Below are 18,850 nucleotides of genomic sequence, written 5' to 3'. Positions count from 1 at the left end.
CCCTCCCTGCCCAGGGCTCAGTCCATGAGTTCAGTCCCTGGGCTCAGTCCCTGGATCGGGATCAGTCCCGGGGCTCAGCCTGGTGCTGCCATCAGTGCACAAACCACGGGGAGGAACTTGGTATCCTTTTATTTATAAACAAATCAAGGTAAAATAAGTGCAGAGGAAAGCACAGGCTGCCCCTGGGGCAGGGACACACCGAGGGCCCCGCGAGCAGCGCAGGCTGCGCTACAGGACAAAAGCCATTTTATTACTTTGGGGTTTGGGGTATTTTTTCTTTTTTCTTTTTTTTTTTTTTTTTTGCAACTTTGCCCCTTAGGGGTAAACCTGACTCAGTGCAAGAGCCTGGAGGGTTGGTCACCACCACAGGGGCCCGTCCTGCTGCTGGCCAGGCCCTGGAGGCTGCAGGGGAGGTGTGAGCTGTGGCTCCCATGCAGAGGCTGGGGACAGCAGAGGGAAGTGCTTGGAGTGGAGATTCTGTCCCAGCCCCTGGGTCACTGCAGAGGGAGCGTGCTGAGCTGTGTGCCCTGGCACCATCAGCTCTGTCCTGCCAGGCTGGTGCCAGGGATGCTCCAGGGTCTGGGCAGCTGCTGTCCAGGGGCCACTGCGGTGGCTCCACTCTGACACTCCTCGTGCAGCTGCAGAAACCTGTCTGGGACCATGGGAAGCACTCAAGTGCCATCAAAAATAAATACATTAAACTGCCTGAGACCAATAGGTGCCTCGGGAAGGGCAAAGCCCTCACAGCCCTCACAAAGCCCTCTTCTGAGAGATGCCAGGACAGGTCACCATCCTGGGATGCTCTGGCCAGACCCAAAACCCTCACACACGCTGAGCTGGGACAGACCAAAACTCTATAGAGGAGCAGCAGTGCCCCTGGGAAGACAAACCTTAGCAGCTCTGGCTAAAAACCACCAAGAGCTGCGAGTTCAACACAGGTAGAAAAATCATCTCATCGTTTGAAACAGACAACTCCTTAGTAGAAAAAAAAATTCCAAATTAAAAAAAAAAAATTAAAAAAAGGCGAGCAGGATCAGCTGAGTCCTGCAGCACCCAGGCAGCCTCCAACACCAGCCCAGGCCCATCTGTGCCAGGGGCAGGCCAGGCCCAGCCCTGCTCAGCTCTCCCAGCTCTCTCCATGCCCCCACACGGCCTCCCCAGTCTGGAATAAATACAAAGGCCTGCACCCCTAGCCCAGTGTGCCCAGCTGGAGCCAGCTCAGGAGCTGGGGGCAGGCAGAGCCGGTGGATGGGCTCCGCCAGTTTGGAGACAGGGCTCTGAGCTCGCTGTGGTGGCACAGGGCTGGGGGCACCGAGCCCCTGGAGGCTGGGCAGGCTCAGTGCCCAGGGGCTGCCCCCCAGGCCCAGGGAGGAGCTGAGGCAAACACCGGGTCCTGGAGGCCCTGCTGGAGCTGCTTCATCCAGGGAAGCAGGACTGGGAGCTCATGGAGAAATGCTGGCTGGGCAGCAGGGAGAGACCGGCTTCCAACGCCCACAGCCCGAGTCTGGTGCAGAGCTCAGGTGTGCCAACAGCCACAGCTCAGCCTGGTGCAGAGCTCAGGTGTGCCAGTGCCCACAGCCCGAGCCTGGTGCAGAGCCCGGCTGTGCCAGTGCCCACAGCCCGAGTCTGGTGCAGAGCCCGGCTGTGCCAGTGCCCACAGCTCAGCCTGGTGCAGAGCCTGGCTGTGCCAGTGCCCACAGCCCGAGTCTGGTGCAGAGCCCGGCTGTGCCAGTGCCCACAGCTCAGCCTGGTGCAGAGCCTGGCTGTGCCAGGCTCCTCCTGAGCGCTGTCGGGGGCCCGGCTGGCGTCGGGAGTGTCCGTCTGTCCGTCTGTCTGTCTGTCTGCTGCGGCGGAAGGGGTGTGTGCATGCGAACCTGTGGCAGGTGAGCGCGGGTGGGGCGGCCGGGAGCGGAGCTTCCAGGGTCCATCCTGCCAGGAGTCCTCTCAGAACTTGCCTTGCTTTAGCTTGTCGATGTGGTAGGTGAGCTTCAGGGCAGGCCCCAGCTTCAGCCCCATGTATTTCATCATCATGTCACTGCGCAGCAGCAGCAGGGCCTTCCCGTCGATCTCCTGCAAGGATCAACCACAGAGCTCGTGATGGCACCTGGGAGCCACAGCCCTGCCTGAGCCAGGCCCAGAATGCAACAGCAGGGCTGGGTGAGAGAGCCCTGCTCAGTATGGACACACCAGTATGAACATCCCAGTAGGGACATCCCAGCATGGACACCCCAGCATGGACACCCCAGCATGGACATCCCAGCAGGGACATCCCAATAAGGATGTCCCAGTATGAATATTCCAGTATGGACATCCCAGCATGGACATCCCAGTATGGAGACTCCAGTATGGACAGCACAGGTAGCCCCACATCCACTCTGAAAAGTCTGCATTGCAGGCTCTGTGGGATCAGTTATTGGGTTAAAAGGGGAAATAATCCAGGTGTCAGTTCTTAATTGGATAGTTTAGTCTTAAAAGACCTTGTAACCAGAGATTGTTGGCCATTTTGTGCCTTCTAATGAAAAGCTGCAGAGCTCACAGCAGTGAGACTGTTTTTAATAAGAAATAATAAACACCTGAGTCCTACCATGAACTACTGTCTCAAGTGCCTTCAATCCAGACCCAGAGAAACCCAAAACTGGTACAATCACACATCTGGTCTGAAGTGCTGCTGTGTTCTGACTCTCGTGGATTTTATTTGTGTGATTTGCCCCCTCCCAGATGTAGCACAGCCCCAAACACACACAGAGCTCTGTACATGAACCCCCAACACACAGCTCTGTACATAAACCCCAAACACACACACACAGAGAGCTCTGTACATGAACCCCAAACACACAGATCTGTACATAAACCCCAAACACACACACAGAGATCTGTAAATGAACCCCAAACACACAGAGCTCTGTATATGAACCCCAAACACACACACAGCTCTGTACACAAACCCCAAACACACAGAGCTCTGTACACAAACCCCAAACACCCCCAACTCTGCACATGAACCCCAAACACACCCAGAGCTCTGCACATGAACCCCAAACATCCAGAACTCTGTACACAAACCCCAAACACACACACAGCTCTGTACATGAACCCCAAACACACACCCAGAGCTCTGCCCACTCACGTGTTTTCGGAAGAGGTCGGCGTGGGGGCCCAGCTGCGGGTCGGCCTCGCGGATGAACTGCATCACCTCCTCCACCGTCCAGGCCGAGGGGTCGCGGCTGCTGAGCCGGGAGCTGTCCCTGGAGCTGTCCCTGGAGCCCGGGTACCTGTCCGAGCCTGGGGAAGGCACAGCTCTGTCACTGGGGCTCCCTGGCACCGCCCCAGCCACTGCCCTCAGCCCCCCACTCAGCTCCTCTCCACAGCACGGCAGAGACACAGCAAGGGATGCCCCACATTCCTGTGGTTCAGGTCTGGCACCCAAACCTTACTCCTCCTCTTTAGGTTTGACTTTTCAGGGCAGCCTGAGCCCTGGTCCCCTCTCTCAAGCCCCACTCCCCTTGTTTGGTCCCAGCTCCCACTCCTCCCTGTCCATGGGCAGACACTTCCCACCACAGCAGAACATCCCCTGCCATTCCCATGTCTCTCCCAACACTTTTAACACATTTAATGTGGCAAAGCTGGTTTATGTTTTCACTGGCTGCATCTTCTGATGGACTGAACCCACAGGTGACCTCCCAGCCTGAGCTCCCACCATGCACAGCCCCTTGTCTTAGCTCTGCCTGAAAATCTGTGGGAGGCAGCAGCCTGAGCTTTTCAGAGGCTTTTACTGATGCCATGCACCTAAAATGACATTATTTGCAACCCCACACGCTGCAATGAGCAGTTCAGCTCTCCTGCCCCTGTTCCCCCACACAGAGAGGTGCCACTCATGCATCTGCCCATCCTCCCAGCCCCACCAGGCAACTTTTGACTCCCCAGCCATTCCCAGTCCATCCTTGTGGACTCAGACACCCATTTATCACTTGGACACAGTTCAGCTCCTGCCTGTTCCTTTCTGCCCACTGCCAAAGCAGAAATGTCACCTGTAGACACTGCCAGGTGCCATCACACCTAACAGAGCCCCAGCCTGTGGTACTGGCTGCAGTCAGAGAGGTGAGACTGGAGTTAGCCCAGCCCTTCACTGCCCCATGCACAGCGCAGGGCTGTGTGAGCTCTTACCCCCAGAGCTCAGCCTGCGCAGGGCAGAGCTGCTGCCCTGGCTGAGGCTGCAGGGCTGCTGCAGGTGCCTGTATCCTGGCAGGCGAAAGTCTCTGGAGCTCCTGCTGTGGCTGGATGAACTGACAGAGTTCAAGGCAGAGTCCATGGGGTCCAGGCGAGGCTCTAAGGGCCCTGGGAGGCCATCTGCCAGGACAAAGGTTTCACCTGGAATGCAGCAAGCTGCAGTTAGTGCACCTGAACGGCACGGCCACACTCCATGTGGGGCAGAGCCACAGCAGCATCGCTGGGTCCAACCCAGCACAGATCCCTCAATCCAGCACAGGGATCAAACCAGGCCCTGCCACAGCCCTGGCATTCACCAGCTGCCAATGGTGCCACCATCTGCCAGTGCCAGTCTAACCAGTGTAGTGACAATGGTCCCAGATGGAGCAGCAGCTCCTTTTTCAGCTACTCTGCTCATGCCCCCACCAGCCCTGAGGCCTGACTGCCCTGGGCCCTCTGGACACCCCAGCAGGAACATCCCTGGGATGGGCAGGGCTGTCCCCTCTGGATGCCAATTGTCCTGGGGTGAGGTTATGATGCTGTATCCCCATCCCTGTGCTCTGTTCATGCTGGATATCATGTTCTGTGCCTTCCAGACTGGCTCTGCAGAGCGAATGTTTTGTTTTGGTTTTGCTCTCAGCCGCTCCCCTACAGACAGGGCAGTACATGGTGCTGCTTTTGCTTTTTGCTTTGCTCCTGCTTTGCTCTTGCTTTTTGCTCCTGCTCATCAGTTAGTTTAGCTAAGCAGTCCAGATTCTCCCTGCGCTGTTTCTCCTTTCCCTTTTTTGGACCTACTCAAACCTGCTCTGGGCTGGGACCTGGGAACACGGAGAGTTTGCACCTTGTGACTGCAGCAGCTGCCCCAGCACAGGAGGGACTGAGAACAGAGTGACCACCCCCAAGAGAGACTTTCTGAATTTGTCATCGCTGTCAGAGCGGTGACAGAGTGGTGTCACCTGGTATTGTTCATTCTGTGTGCTGGGGGCGCTGTGCCTGTTAAATAAACAGGTTCTTTCCACTTCTGTCCAAGGAATCCTTCCTGACCCAGCTGGGGGCAGGGGCTGTGTGGGTTTGCTTTCTGAAGGGGCCCCTTTGGAGATTCTCTCCCAGATTTGCCCTAAACAGGACACCAATGGACACAGAACTCACAGCCAGGCCTGAACAGAAGGGGAGGGGATGCTCCCTGAGGGGTCACACAATGCACCTCACCAAGGGCATGGCTCTGCTGCTTGGCATGGGGTGGCAGACACATGCAGAGCGGGAGGGAGCTGTGCCATCAGGGCCAGGCAATGCTCCCACACTCTGCTGCTCTTCTGGCCCCAAAAACAACCAGGAGCTGCCCTAAAAGCTGGTGATGAGCTGCTCATCCCTCCTGGGCTCCTGCTGGGTTCTTTTCCAGCCTAACCACATCAGAGGCCAATTCCCTGTACTGGAACATGCACAGGAGGGCCTGGGCCTCTAACACCTTCCCCAGAGCAATGGTGGCTTCCTCATCTTCTCCAGAAATGCCCTGAATTTGCAGCTGTCCATGGCACTGCTGGAATGGAGGGGCTGAGGAGGCTGTGCAGGGTGACAGGCTGCACTGGCTGAGGCAGCAATATCTGCAGTCACAGACATCTTTTATGGAAAATCCTTTCCTTAGGATTTTTCCTCCTGAGAAGCTGATAGGGCTCAGGAACAAAATGTAAACATGATTATCTGCTGCTGTGGAATGCAACAGGTGGATCTGTGATTGGTCTCATGTGGTTGTTTTTAGTTAATGGCCAATCACAGTCAGCTGGCTCAGACTCTGTGTCTGAGACAGAAGCTTTTGCTATCATTCTTTGCTATTCTTAGCTTAGCTAGCCTTCTGATGAAATCCTTTCTTCTATTCTTTTAGTATAGTTTTAATGTAATATATATAATAAAATAATAGATCAGCCTTCTGAAACATGGAGTCAGATCCTCATCTCTTCCCTCATCCAAGAACCCCTGTGAGCACCATCACATAGCCCTGACCTGCCAGGGCTTCACACTGTAAGGACATGAAATGGGAACACCCTTGTGTGCCTGCTGGCCAGCCTGGTGTGGGGTTATCACTGGGAAATTGCTGCTCCCACCCCAGGGCTTTGCCACTCTGCACTTGAGGCACTGCTGCCTTTGTTTGCTTTTAGGTCTCTGGGATGTGCCCAGAAACAGCAGCACAGCCTTAAAATCTCCTGTACAAACTGGTATGGACTGTTAGCCCTGTGACCTGTGCTGGGCTGGCCCTCTTGTCACTCTCCTCCTGAGTGGACAGGTGTGTTCTGCTCTGCATAAAAAATGCTTTGCTGACTCTTGACTATTCCTGAATAACCTCAAACCCCTCCTGCACTCCCAGCATTGCATTTCAGCCCCAGACTGGATGCAAAGCAGAGCTGCCTGCCCTGGCCTGGCCTAGTGGGATCCCTGCCCAGCCAGACCCATTGGTGGCTGTCACACCAGTGGGGTTCCACTGCAGCTGCTTCAAACTACATTTGGTCTCCTCCTTGTGAAAAATGCATGTATTTTATGATTGGCTTTTTGCAAATATTCAAATGAATATTGTATGTGTTGTGTTAGAGAGTAATGCTGTATTAATTCTCTTAAGTAGTGTGGTAAATATAAGTTCTAGGTTATAAAAAATGTTAAAATAGAAACAATGCTATGTAAGATATTTTTTTTTTTAAAGAAAGGACTAACAGCAAGACAGCAGCCACAGGACACCTGAATCTTTCAGAGAGAGAGAATTTATTGCCCTCTTATCAGAAGAAATGAACTTCTTCCTGCCTCAAAGGTGCTGTTAGAATTAGAAGAAGCTGACACTGACCAGAGAGAATCCTATATTTGAATGGAATTTATGTATCATGTATGAGATGTATGAATATGCAACAGGTTATTCCTTTTAAGGGTTAATCCTTTGTTAATGTGGGTCCTTTTTTCAGGCTTGTGCTGCCCAGAAAAAGGTACCCAGATGTCCATAACTGTTTGTCTCTATTGTCTCATATTGTCCTAATTCAAATTGTCCAAATTATTATTACTCTAATTGTATTACTATTTTTATAACCATTTTATTACTATTAAACTTTTAAAATTTTAAAACCAAGTGATTAAAATTTTTCACACTCCTCAAACAGGACAGTTCTGTTTAAACCCCAAAACTTTTCCCATGAAACATCTGGGGGAGGGCTCTGACTGCCAGGGAAGGACAGGGCAGGAGAGGGTCAGTGGGCACAGCCCCCAGTGGCTGTGGGCATGGCAACAGGTCCAAGCTGTGCATCTCAGCCCTCCAAGGAACCCCAGTACCTTCTGGGGTGACACAGAGCTGCAGCTGGCCAGGAGATCCTGGGACACTCACCCAGATGTGCTGGGTCACACAAACACATGTCTGAGTGCTCCCCAAAACCTCAGCTCTCAGCAGGGATTGGTGTCAGCAGAAGGAATTTCAGGGCCCAGTTTGGGAGAGCACATGCACAGATTCCTGAGGATCCAGAACTCACCCTCAGAAATGATTTCACTCAACAATGAGCACTATTATGACAGGAGAGTCCTGTGATGCATTCTGCAAACACAAAAATGTGATCCTGTTCTCACAGCTGTGATCACACACCAAGGGCCACAGGTGAAGCCCTGGGGGCGCGATGTGCTTTTGCCCAGGAGCTAAAACTGAAGGCACACAGTGATCCCCAGGTTCCCTCACCCTGCACAGGGCAGTGCCTGCTTGGGCTGTAACTCTGCAGCAGGCTCAGTGCAAGAGGGATTGAGGGTTTTCCTAAAAATACAAAAATACAAGTACACAGGGAACTGCTGAATGAATGATACCTCCAGGGAAGGGAGAAGGACAAGAGGGGAATGATTGCTGCCCTGGGAATCATCTGTAGATGAGACACTCCTGCACAACTGCACTCAGACAACACCCAGGATCCTTCACCCTTGATAACAGAGTGGGAGGAGGAGGTGGCTGATCCTCAGGCAGAGCTCCTTACACACACTGTTAGATTTAACTAAAGGCTGGCAGTTGGCACATTGTAGGGAAACATGCCACAATTAGTGGCTGAGAGGCAGGGAGCAGATAATTAAAGTTTAATTAAACAAATAGTGCTATAGACTCAACAGTGTCACTTTACTGCTAAAACATGGGAGTTTGGCCACAAGCACAAATGTGATTTGCACTACTCCTGAACACCCACTGCTTCCAGCAAGTGATGGGCTGTGAAGGCAGGTCCCCACTGTGCTGGGACTGCAGGGTTTCAGCAAAAAGCCACACAAACTCCACTGGATGCAAGAGCAAAAGCAATGTAATATGTGAGATCCCTTCCTCATGTCTCTGCTTCTTGCCAAATGCAGAGTGAATGGAGATGTCCCACTGCTGCTCACAGCCTTGCACATTGCAAAGTGGGATGTGCTCAGGAGCTGCTGTGTGAGACAGAGTTCAATCCCATGAGAAGATGTACCTCGCTCAAGAAATACTCAGATAATATCTGAGTATTTCAGGTGCATATTCTTAAAATATAGCCTCTGAAATGCAAATATTCCTGCCTGAACCTCGATTTCATGGTGGAGGAAGAGGATGTATTCATTCCAGCTTTTAGCTGTGGGACAAGAATGAATTTCTAGATGGAATTTGCACCTCATTTCTCCCTGCCTGGATGAGGAACAGAACCAGCCCAAGCTGCTGCAGGATCACCCCTCACATGCAGCCACACTTCCTGCCCACTTGTCTGTTTTTCTGGAAGAGCCTGGAGAATTCTGGCATCCAGATGGCACAACCCACTCAAAGGCCAGGGGATAACTGAACAGACTCTGAAGCAGACTGAGAATCAATCTTGTAGGAACCTAATGAAGGCTCCTCCTTGGAATTACCCATTATGGAAGCCTTTTCTCTTCACTGACAATAGAGAGTGGGTAACAATCACCACCCAACCAAAGCATCTGAACCTTTGGAGCAATCCATTTCTCCAAGATCAGGCTGAACACTGCCTGTCCCACCTGCTGGGGGAAGAGGAAGGGCTGGGCAGTGCCAGCAGTTACCCAAATTCAGTGGCTGATGCCTCAGAGAGGAATCAAGGAGCACCCATCTGGAGGTGAGGAACAGAAGGGGACTCTGGGGACAGTTTCTGACCTGTCTAGATGCTGGAATAGATGATGTGGTGGGTGGCACTGCTGTGACAAATGCACAGTTTTAATCACTGCAGAGAAGGAGGCCACTAGAAACTGTCCACCAGAGAGCCAGGGGATGGTTTGGGTTGGGAAGGACCTTAAAGCCCATCCAGTGCCACCCCTGCCATGACAGGGACACCTCCTACTGTCCCAGCTTGCTCCAAGCCCCAGTGTTCACCTGGCATTGGAAACTTCCAGAGATCCTGGGGCAGCCCCAGCTGCTCTGGGCAAGTTCAGTGTTAGAGGCAGGGTCAGAGATCCTGCAGAGCACAGGACACAGTGATGGACACAGACAAAAATCACCCAGCAAAACCAGGGAAATGGGCATTCTAAAGGGACAGCAACAGAGCATGAAGCCACTGAACTGGGAGCCTGCCCAGGAGTCTCCAGCAATTTTTCAGGGATTTCAGTCGCAAAGAATTGTGACTAACACTGGCAGATTTCACCATCCATTAATTAAAAGCCTTAGTAAGATTAAATCTTCAGTCTGCATTAGGAAGGGTTTGCAGTTCAATACGAAGTGGGAGGATATTTATTGAAGATTACGCAGTTCAGGGAGTCCTCTAGCTGCCTGGATCTTCTGGAAATCTCCCACCTGTGCATGCAAGGGTCACCTATGGATCCCACAGCTAAACTAACTGAGTTAATGAAAAATGATCTGGGCAAACTTTGCCTCTTCCTGGGAAGATGAATTCTGCTGCTGACTTGCACCCCAGCTGTGAAGGAGTTTAAGTGTCCTTGTGCTTAGTAAGGAATAAAAGTGGCAATTCCTGCTTCTGCACCAGTGGCATCCAAGGGACTCTGGGAAGGAGCAGCAGTGTGGGATGGGAATGGTGTGGCTGAGCTGGGGGAGCCAGTGACACCCCCCAGCTGCTCCACTGAGATCCTGGGAAAGGGCAGCAAGTTCCTGCACATCAGCATCTGCACAACAGGCTGCAGCAAACCCTCAGGGAAAAATCCACAAATCCAGGGGCAGATTGCCTGAGACAGCTGGGCAGCTTGAGCACTGTTAATCCCATGCACAGTGAGGGAAACTAAACCAGATTATACAGTGTGAGATGACGCCTGTCAGGCTTAGTAGGAATTCCTGCTACATTCCACATGCCTGACACATCTGTGTGGGGAACCTGGCTCACCACAGAGCAGCTCATCTGTCAGGACCCAGGACATCCCTCTGGCTGTCCAGGATGGCCAGGACCCCTGGCAGAGGGTTCAGAGACCCTGGCACAGAGCCCAAAACACCGCTGGGTTTGATTATGACCCATGGAGCAAATTACCAACCTTAGATGAGGATCTGCAAGCCATGACAGTTTAGGTGGGATAATGAAGTTATCACGGGGTGGAAAAGTAGATTTTGGGGTTTTGCTATGGGGGTTTAGGAGGCAAGATGGAGGGAACTGGGCATGTCCAGCCTTTCTCCTTCTCCTTCTTGGCCTCCATCTTCTGCTGTGATGGTGGCACTTTTGGATTGGTTTAGAGTAGAAGCTCACTGTCTAACATAGGTGATAGGTATTGGAAAGGTATTGTAAATATTGTACAGGTAGTTTTTAGTATAAAGACATAACACTGCCCTGGGGGCAGGCAGAGTGCCTGGAACTGTCCTGCTGGATGGACCTCAGCAGGACAGGAGAAAATTTTTTATAGATAAGCATCAATAAACAACCTTGAGACCAAGAAACGAAGAGCTCTGACTGCTTCTTCAAGTGCCAGGCTGGGAAAAGGGATTTTCAAACTCTTCTTGGGGTCACTGTGAGCAGCTCAAGCCCCAACACTCACCCACTCCCCTCTGAACACCAAGCACAACCCACGGCAGGGATGAGCAAAGCAGCTCCCTGCAGCCAGGGCAGTGTGAGCCTGCAGCAGCCAGGACAGGCTCTGGAGCAGCTCTGGGAACAGACACGCTGTGCTCACCTTCCAAAGGGTGACGGTCATTCTTTGGTACCTTGGGGGAGAGAGGAGCACTGTATGGAGGGGGGTCTTGGGAAAAGCGCTTTGTACCCCGGCCTGGTCCCTGCAGAGAGCCGTCTAAGGAACTGCTTCTGTCTAGGAAAAGAGAACAAGCCCTCTTTAGTCACACCTCTGACTGTGGTTAGTTGTTCTTTAAGTGCTGCAAACACTCTGAATCAGAGTTCAGGATGGGCAGGTCTCAGCATTGTGGCAGATCTGGTGCTCTGCACTTCCCTGAATTCTGATTTATATTTTTCCACTCTGCCCAGCAGCCCAACTCTTGGCACTGACCTCTCATGGAGGCTGGTAACTCTGTGTGTGAGCTCATCCATGCCCAGAGCTGGGTGCTTTCCCTCTCACTCAGGTTTTGCTCTCTCTCATGATGACATGGGTGTGGCCATGATATTTTATAAAAAATCCTTTTGCTAAGATTTTTCTCCTGAGAAGCTGAGAGGCCTCAGAAACAAAATGTAAACAATTATTATCTTCTGCTGTAGAATGCAACAGGAAGATCTTTGATTGGTCTCATGTGGTTGTTTTTAATTAATGGCCAATCAAAGAGCTGGCTCAGACTCTCTGAGAGTCACAAGCTTTTGTTATCATTCCACTTCTTTCCTTGCTAGCCTTCTGATGAAATCCTTTCTTCCATTCTTTTAGTATAATTTTAATATATCATAAAATAATTAATCAGCCTTCTGAAACATGGAGTCAGATCCTCATCTCTTTCCTTGTCCCTGTGAACACCACCACACTTGGGATTTCTTTAGGAGTGCAGACATTCTGGGAAATGCAGTCTTGCCAGAGTCCCCCGAGCCCTGTGTGCATCACCAGCCTGGGCACCCACCACCTGCTCAAGCTGCAACCCAGCACATCTGGCAGGGCTCAACAGAGCAGAGTTTGCAGGTTTTACCAGAGAAAAAAGGTGGTGTGAGAAAACTAACACAAAATCTTAGCCACGTTTTGCCATATTTCACCCAAATTATTGGCATAATTCCATTTCTCCCCATGGCTCATCCCACACAATTCCTGCTGATCCCACTGTCACCTTGGACAACTGGCAAACAAACCTTGGATGATTTGCAACTCCTCTGTGTTGCTGGATTAAACCTTACTCCCATTTTCAATCTCCCCCTTCCATGGAGCCCCCAGGCATTGTCCTGTCTGCACTGGCAAACAAACCTTGGATGATTTGCCAGCCCTCTGCCATATCCAGTGCTGGATTAAACCCTACTCCCATTTTCAATCTCCCCCTTCCATGGAGCCCCCAGGCACTGTCCCTGCTGCTCCTCTCCAAACTCAACATCCCAAGGATGGGTCTGTGAGCAAAGCAGACAGGACACTGCCATGGCACTGTCCCTGCACTGTCACTGCTGCTCCTCTCCAAACTGATCCCAAGGATGGGATTGTGCCCATCCTGCCCACCAGACAGGATTGCCATGGGCTGGGTATATCTCTGCACACACAGCATCAGTGTTGGATGGACAAGGAATGGAAGCACTGACACTGATGGGGACAGCAGCCAGGTGAGTGACACAGAGCCTGTTCCAGCTCAGGTGACTCCTCCTGCTGCCCCACACTGCCCAGCAAGTGCCAGCTGGGCCCTCCAGCCACCCTGAGAGCTCTGGGGTGGGCACAGAGGGTGAAATGCTCTGCACAAATGCCAGGAGGCACCAGCAGCCCTGAGAGCTGGCACAGGGCAGCAGGGGTGACAGGGACAGCAGGGAGTGACACCAGGGAGATGCACAATGCCCAACAAAGGGAGGTACAGGGGGGGAGCACCAGATGGGCACGACTGAGGTGATTAAGGAGAAACACAAAGGTGGAGAAGGTTCCTGTTCAATCAATATCCTTCAGGAAAATGAAAATCTGCTTGCACTGAGGCCCTGGGATTCCATATCACCAAAAAAATCACTGTGACATTGCCAGAAAAACAAATTCCCCCTCACTGCCCAGAGGGGAACCCATGCTCTTGGTAATGTCTCTGCACTACCCTTATGTCAAACTGCACAACCTTCTTCACCCAACAGCCACAGAACCACAACACAAGGTGATGCTTTACAAAGGTTTTTCCATCAGGTTTTGGTATTTCAGCTTTTTTTTTTAAGTGGTTGATGTTAAAATACTGCAAACACAACAGGTCAGGTTATAGAAGTTAATTCTAGGAGTCAGAAGTGAGGTTGGTGTAAATTAATAAGAGGATAAACCAAAAAGAGAATTGTTTTTAAAGGACAAGTTTTAAGAAAATAAAGAAATGGAGTAACAGACAGAGCTGTACTCAGATTATCAGGAATAAAAGGAAAACGTCTTCAGTCCAAAAATGACATAAACCTCATGAATGTGATCACCAAAGAGGAAATAATCTGAGAGGGAAGGACCCCAAATCTCAGTGGATAAATGTTCACTTTGAGAAAGTTGCTGAGAACAAGCAGAACATTTCCTTGAATAAAAGGAGGCTGTGCACCTCAGGATGGGGAGTGCAGGATGAAGGGAGGTTTTTAACTCATTCTGTGTTTGGAGACAGTGCAAAGGCAAAGATGGGTCTGTGTTTCAGCTACACTGTCTGAGGAGAGCAAAAAGCAGTGAAAAGATGAATTCCTCTGAGGGCTACAACTGTTCTGCAACTACTTCCAGAAGAAAGAGAAGCAAGTCAAGCTAAAAGACAATATTAAGACAATGAGACACAGACACCAAGTATGCTGAAAGATTGTAGATTTAGACTAGATTTGTGGAAAAAAATTCTTCCCTGAGGGTGGGCAGGCCCTGGCACAAGAGCCCAGAGCAGCTGTGGTTGCCCCTGGATCCCTGGCAGTGCCCAAGGCCAGGCTGGATGGGGTCTGGAGCAGCCTGGTACAGTGGAAGGTGTCCCTGCCATGGCAGGGGTGGAATGAGATGGAGTTTTAAGGTTTCTTCCAACCCAGACCATTCTGGGATTCATTTCCAGCTGCAGCCATGCTGAGCATTGGGGGCAAAGCTCTAAGGATAAAAGAAACAGGACAGGAACCAAAATATCCACCACTAAGTCAGACAACTGAATGTCCTCAAACTGGAGACTTAAGGATGCAGAGGAAGCCAAGAATGCCAGTGCACCTGAAGTGCACCTGAAACTCTGGGTCTGCTGCAGTAAATTCTAACAGAACTCAGCACTGAATTACTGACAGTCACTTGAAATGTGGTGCTAAAATTTGAAAAAATAGGTGGAGAAAATGATTTTTACAATAAAATGCTTATGTATGTCCTCAGCAGCACCACAAGGTTTGTGGCAGGCTCTGAAGGAAAGGGCAGGAAACACACAGGGCACATTTTATGGCAGGTGTTCATCAGAGGAGGCCAACCCAACATCCTCCCTGTGATGGGAAATCCTGATATCACATGAGGGAAGAGACATCAACGTCATACACCTGGAATTCAGCTGGATGTTACACACAGAGCCAGCTGAGACAGAACATGAATTACCAGGAGCCTTGTTCTATGCACAGAAACCTGATTTGAGAGGTAAAACTGTTGGCAGCACACTGAGAAGGAACATGAGACTGGCAGTGAATCTGCCTGAGGATCACCCCTGAGACCAGGATCATTTGATAACTGTAATTACCCTGGCAGAAATTTAAGAGATTTACCAATGAAATCTGCTGATGCCTTCCCATGTCAGGTCAGACAAAGCAGCATTTAAAATCAGGCAGGAAGGATATATATATATATATATATATATATATATATATATATATATATATATATATATATATATACACAGAACCAAGAACCAGCAAGAAGGAAAATCCAGCAGCCAAATCCAGATGTGCACTTGCAGCACTGTCCCATGTGATCTGCAGGTGACACCAGTGATGACAAGAACAGTTTATGTGACCAGGACAGGCTGATCACCACCTGGTACAAGGACACAGAGGCTCAAAGTGACTGCAGAGACATTTCCTGTGGCCATGGTGGTGCCAGTGCTGTGGCACCAGGTCCTCGTGAGCCCCTCCCCAGAGTGCTGGGTGGCACTCTGGACACCCCATGAAGTTTTGGTCAAACAAACACTGTCTGAGGAGAGCAAAAAGCAGTGAAAAGATGAATTCCTTTGAGGGCTACAACTGCTCTGCAACTAACTCCAGAAGAAAGAGAACCAAGTTAAGCTAAAAGACAATATTAAGACCAGGAGACACAGACACCAAGTTGCCCAAGAATAAATCAGGGCAGGAAATTACAACATAGTTTCTAAAATCTCAGCATAAAACCCTGGAGCAGTCTCCAGTGGAAAAGCAAAATCCACAAGTCCAGAGTAAACCCAAGAAACTCCATGTGTGTGGTGCTGTAGCAGCAGGAGCCAGGGCTCTGTGGCCCAGAAGGTCCCTCCAGTCCTGTGCTTTCTGACAGCTCCAGGTCCCATCATGTTCATGGAGCTGTGAACAGCAATCAGGGCTGTTCCTGATGCACAACTCAGTCTGCTCCTCCTTATTTCCATTTACTCAGTCAGAATGGCAGCACAGTGCTGAGCTAAGGGGCACTGCAGACCTTCCCTGTGCCCCAAGCACACACCCCAACCCTCCATGGCACCCCCAGGGTGCTCCTGCAAAGTCATTTTGTCCTGGGAACTCAGAGCAGCTCCCAGTCCCAACCAGTGGCTGTTCACTGGGAGAACCAGCCCCACACAACACATTCCTGTCCTGCAGAGGGAACAAGGCAGGACATGCAGAGCTCAGTGTGAGACCACAGCAGCCTTGACAGCTGGTGTGATTGAAGGATGTACAGCTCCAGCCTCATTCCTCCATGACCAGCCCAAACTTCCCAAAATCACCAGCACTGTTTCCCTGCCCTCACCAGGAGCACTGTGATGTGCAGATTATCACTTTCTTTCAGGTGAGAAAGGTGTTACATGAGCAGATGGCCAAGGAGCTCAGAGATCAGGATGAACTGCAGGACTAGGTGCTGTCACATCTCTGACTGTGGTTGATTTTTCTTTAAGTGCTGCAAACACTCTGAATCAGAGTTCAGGATGGGTAGATCACAACATTGTGGCAGATCTGGTGCTCTGCCTGAGTTTCCCTGAATTCTGATTTATATTTTTCCACTCCGCCCAGCAGAGCCCAGCTCTTGACACAGCCATCACTGACCTCTCATGGAGGCTGGAAACTCTGTGTGGGAGCTGATCCATGCCCAGAGCCGGGTGCTTTCCCTCCCTCATGCTCTCTCTCGTGATGTGAGGGTACCTCCACACTGAAACATGGGGATTTCTTCTATTTGAGGGTTCCTTAGGAAAAAACCTCCACTCTCAGTAACCAGTCATGCTGCTCCTGTCCTTACATATCCTACAGCTCCTCTGCTCGTGGCCCTGCTGGCTCCAGGCAGGAGGAAGCAGAGGATGGGAAGATCCTCTTGCTCTCCAGACTCTGCCTAAGGTGTTTTGTGAGGTGCAATGAATCTTTGTGAGGTGCAATGAATCTTTGTGAGGTGCACTGAGAAGCACTGTGGCCTTTGGCTGTGGCTCCTACACCTCATGCTTAGCAACTTCTCCTTAAACAGTTCTTCTAAGTGCCCATCTTTTTACATTCATACAACTTTTGTTTTTCCTGCCAGAACCATAATTATGCAAAGGATTAACTTTGGAAAGACCTCAAACAACACAACAGCTACTTGCTGACTAGAGGGGGAAGAAAGCAAGACAGGAGAGGAGATCAGCACTTGTCAGCCACCAAAGAGGGCACAGACAGCCTTTGATCTTCTCCATGACTGACATTCCTGGAGCAGGAGCTCCCCAGAACCCCCAGACAGCCTGTGGGCAGCCATCACCACTGCCCAGCACTGTGGGGGAACTGCTGAGCTTGTTTTCCACTGCTTTTACTTCAGAGCAGTTTTGCAGCCTGATAATCTGCACCGCGGCATGAGCTGTCTTGCTGAGGTGAGCTGGAGCCGCTTCAATGCCATGCCAAGGAAAACAAAACCACCTCTGCCTTGGATTGCTGCATGAGCATCACCCCTGAACAGGAACCCCACGTTGTTACCAGGGCTATGCCAAGGAAAACAAAACTACCTCTGCCTCAGATTGAGCATGAGCATCGCCCCTGAACAAGAACCCCATGTTGTTACCAGGACTGGATGCCCTGGCTGATGCCAGCAGATCCACAGCCAGTGTGGAAACCACTCTGCTTTAATTAATTTCTAATTGCAGTTTACTTGCTGCATGTTATCACTGTCCCTTCTCCTGCAATCTTTCACCTGAATTCCTAGCTGGATGAAGTCACCACAATCAGACCACAGGAAGCGGGAAGGACTGGGGGATGAGGGGAGGAGGGAAGACAAGGAGACAGCACGGATGAGCGGAAACCTCCAGCTGAGATGGAAACCAAACTGACAGGCAGAAAATGCAACTGGAACCCTACACAACAAGAGTGTGTACACGACACTGGGTGTGATGTAATGAACCCTGGGAGAGGGCTCTGGAACAGGAGCCTGTCTTCTGAGATAAGAGACAAAACCTGGGTCCCTACAGTGCCACCCCCCCAGCTCCTACCTGGTAGATACCTGTCGTGGTCGTACTGGTGAGAGCGCTGCATGTGGCTGTGTTGAGTGAAAGGCTGGTTCCCAAAGAGGTTGTCACTGCGCAGATTGTGGCACAGCTTCTCCAGGAAGCGGAGGACGTAGGTGATACTGTTAACTGCTGGCAGGTTCAGAGTGTGCTGTTCCCGATCAAACACAGCTGGAGACAGAAACAAACAGAGCCCAACACGTGAACCCCCCGCCAGGGCGGGAGGCTACGCCCAGGGCCGCGCAGGCAGCTCCTGGATCTCAGCATCTTTGGGCTCTCAGAGCCAACAAAGCCTTCCTCTGCCAGGGCAGGCCAGGACCAGCCTGCTGCACCCAGCGCGGGGCCGGGGCAGCCGCGTCCGAGGGAACGGAAAAGATTCCAGGAGGGGCAGATCCAGCTAGGCACGGGCTTAAAGGAGAAATAAAACCCGGGGTATTTCTTGTCTTTCCGTGAGGAGCTGTGCAATCCCCCCTGGTGTGGCTCTTCCCAGGGCTGGCAGGATTGCTGCCCAGGCTGGTGCCAGCACTGAGCTGTGCCCGCGGGCCATGGGAACTGCTCCGCTCTGAGTCAGCCGCCAGCTGTTGCTTCACTGACACGTGTGGCAAGAAAGAGAAGACAGAACTCTTGTGTCTGCCCCTGGCCTGTGGCTGCAGCAAGCTTCAGGACAGACATCTTCCAACGAGGGAATTCTTGCAACAACCTCTCTGGAGGAGGCCAAGTGCTGCGGGCTCGTTCTCACCTGAGATCACCTCTCCCCCGTGGCCTTGTTTTAAGAAGGAGAAGACTGTTTTCTGATGATAAGCACAATCAATGCAGGCCTGTACTGCTTGCTGCAGGACAACAGAAGCTCGAGCTGGTCCAAAATGGTCTGGCAGCTGCTGAACTTTCTTCTTGTCTAGGTGGGGCCCAGTGCTGCCGTTCTTGTTCAAGTAAATGCAAACTGCCAAGATGAGAAATGTGTTTGCTGTTAACCCACTCAAGAAAGCAAGAAACAGATGCCTAAAATCCAACCTGAGA

The 18,850-nt window shown here is 51.2% G+C and overlaps 1 protein-coding gene across 5 annotated transcripts in view; it reads right to left on the bottom strand.

Moving 5' to 3' along the window:
• Window positions 1-108: 108 nt before the first annotated feature.
• Window positions 109-18,850, bottom strand: part of SCMH1 (Scm polycomb group protein homolog 1) — a 63,241-nt gene continuing 44,499 nt past the window's right edge. For 3 of the 5 annotated variants that reach the window (XM_074555891.1, XM_074555889.1, XM_074555890.1), the window contains 6 exons: window positions 18,573-18,773; window positions 17,819-18,004; window positions 11,275-11,406; window positions 4,165-4,368; window positions 3,128-3,282; window positions 109-2,070 (listed from right to left, as the gene is read on the bottom strand). In XM_074555891.1, the coding sequence (XP_074411992.1) occupies window positions 1,945-2,070; window positions 3,128-3,282; window positions 4,165-4,368; window positions 11,275-11,406; window positions 17,819-18,004; window positions 18,573-18,773 (1,004 nt within the window). In that variant the 3' untranslated portion in view covers window positions 109-1,944. The remainder of the gene's footprint in view (window positions 2,071-3,127; window positions 3,283-4,164; window positions 4,369-11,274; window positions 11,407-17,818; window positions 18,005-18,572; window positions 18,774-18,850) is intronic. The other 2 variants (XR_012583372.1, XM_074555892.1) reach the window with 2 other exon arrangements.

The sequence above is a fragment of the Zonotrichia albicollis genome, chromosome 20 (genome assembly GCF_047830755.1).
Source record: "Zonotrichia albicollis isolate bZonAlb1 chromosome 20, bZonAlb1.hap1, whole genome shotgun sequence".
NCBI classification, from domain to species: Eukaryota; Metazoa; Chordata; class Aves; order Passeriformes; family Passerellidae; genus Zonotrichia; species Zonotrichia albicollis.
Note: the sequence above shows the minus strand (reverse complement) of the source record. Positions and strands in the feature narration are given on the sequence as shown.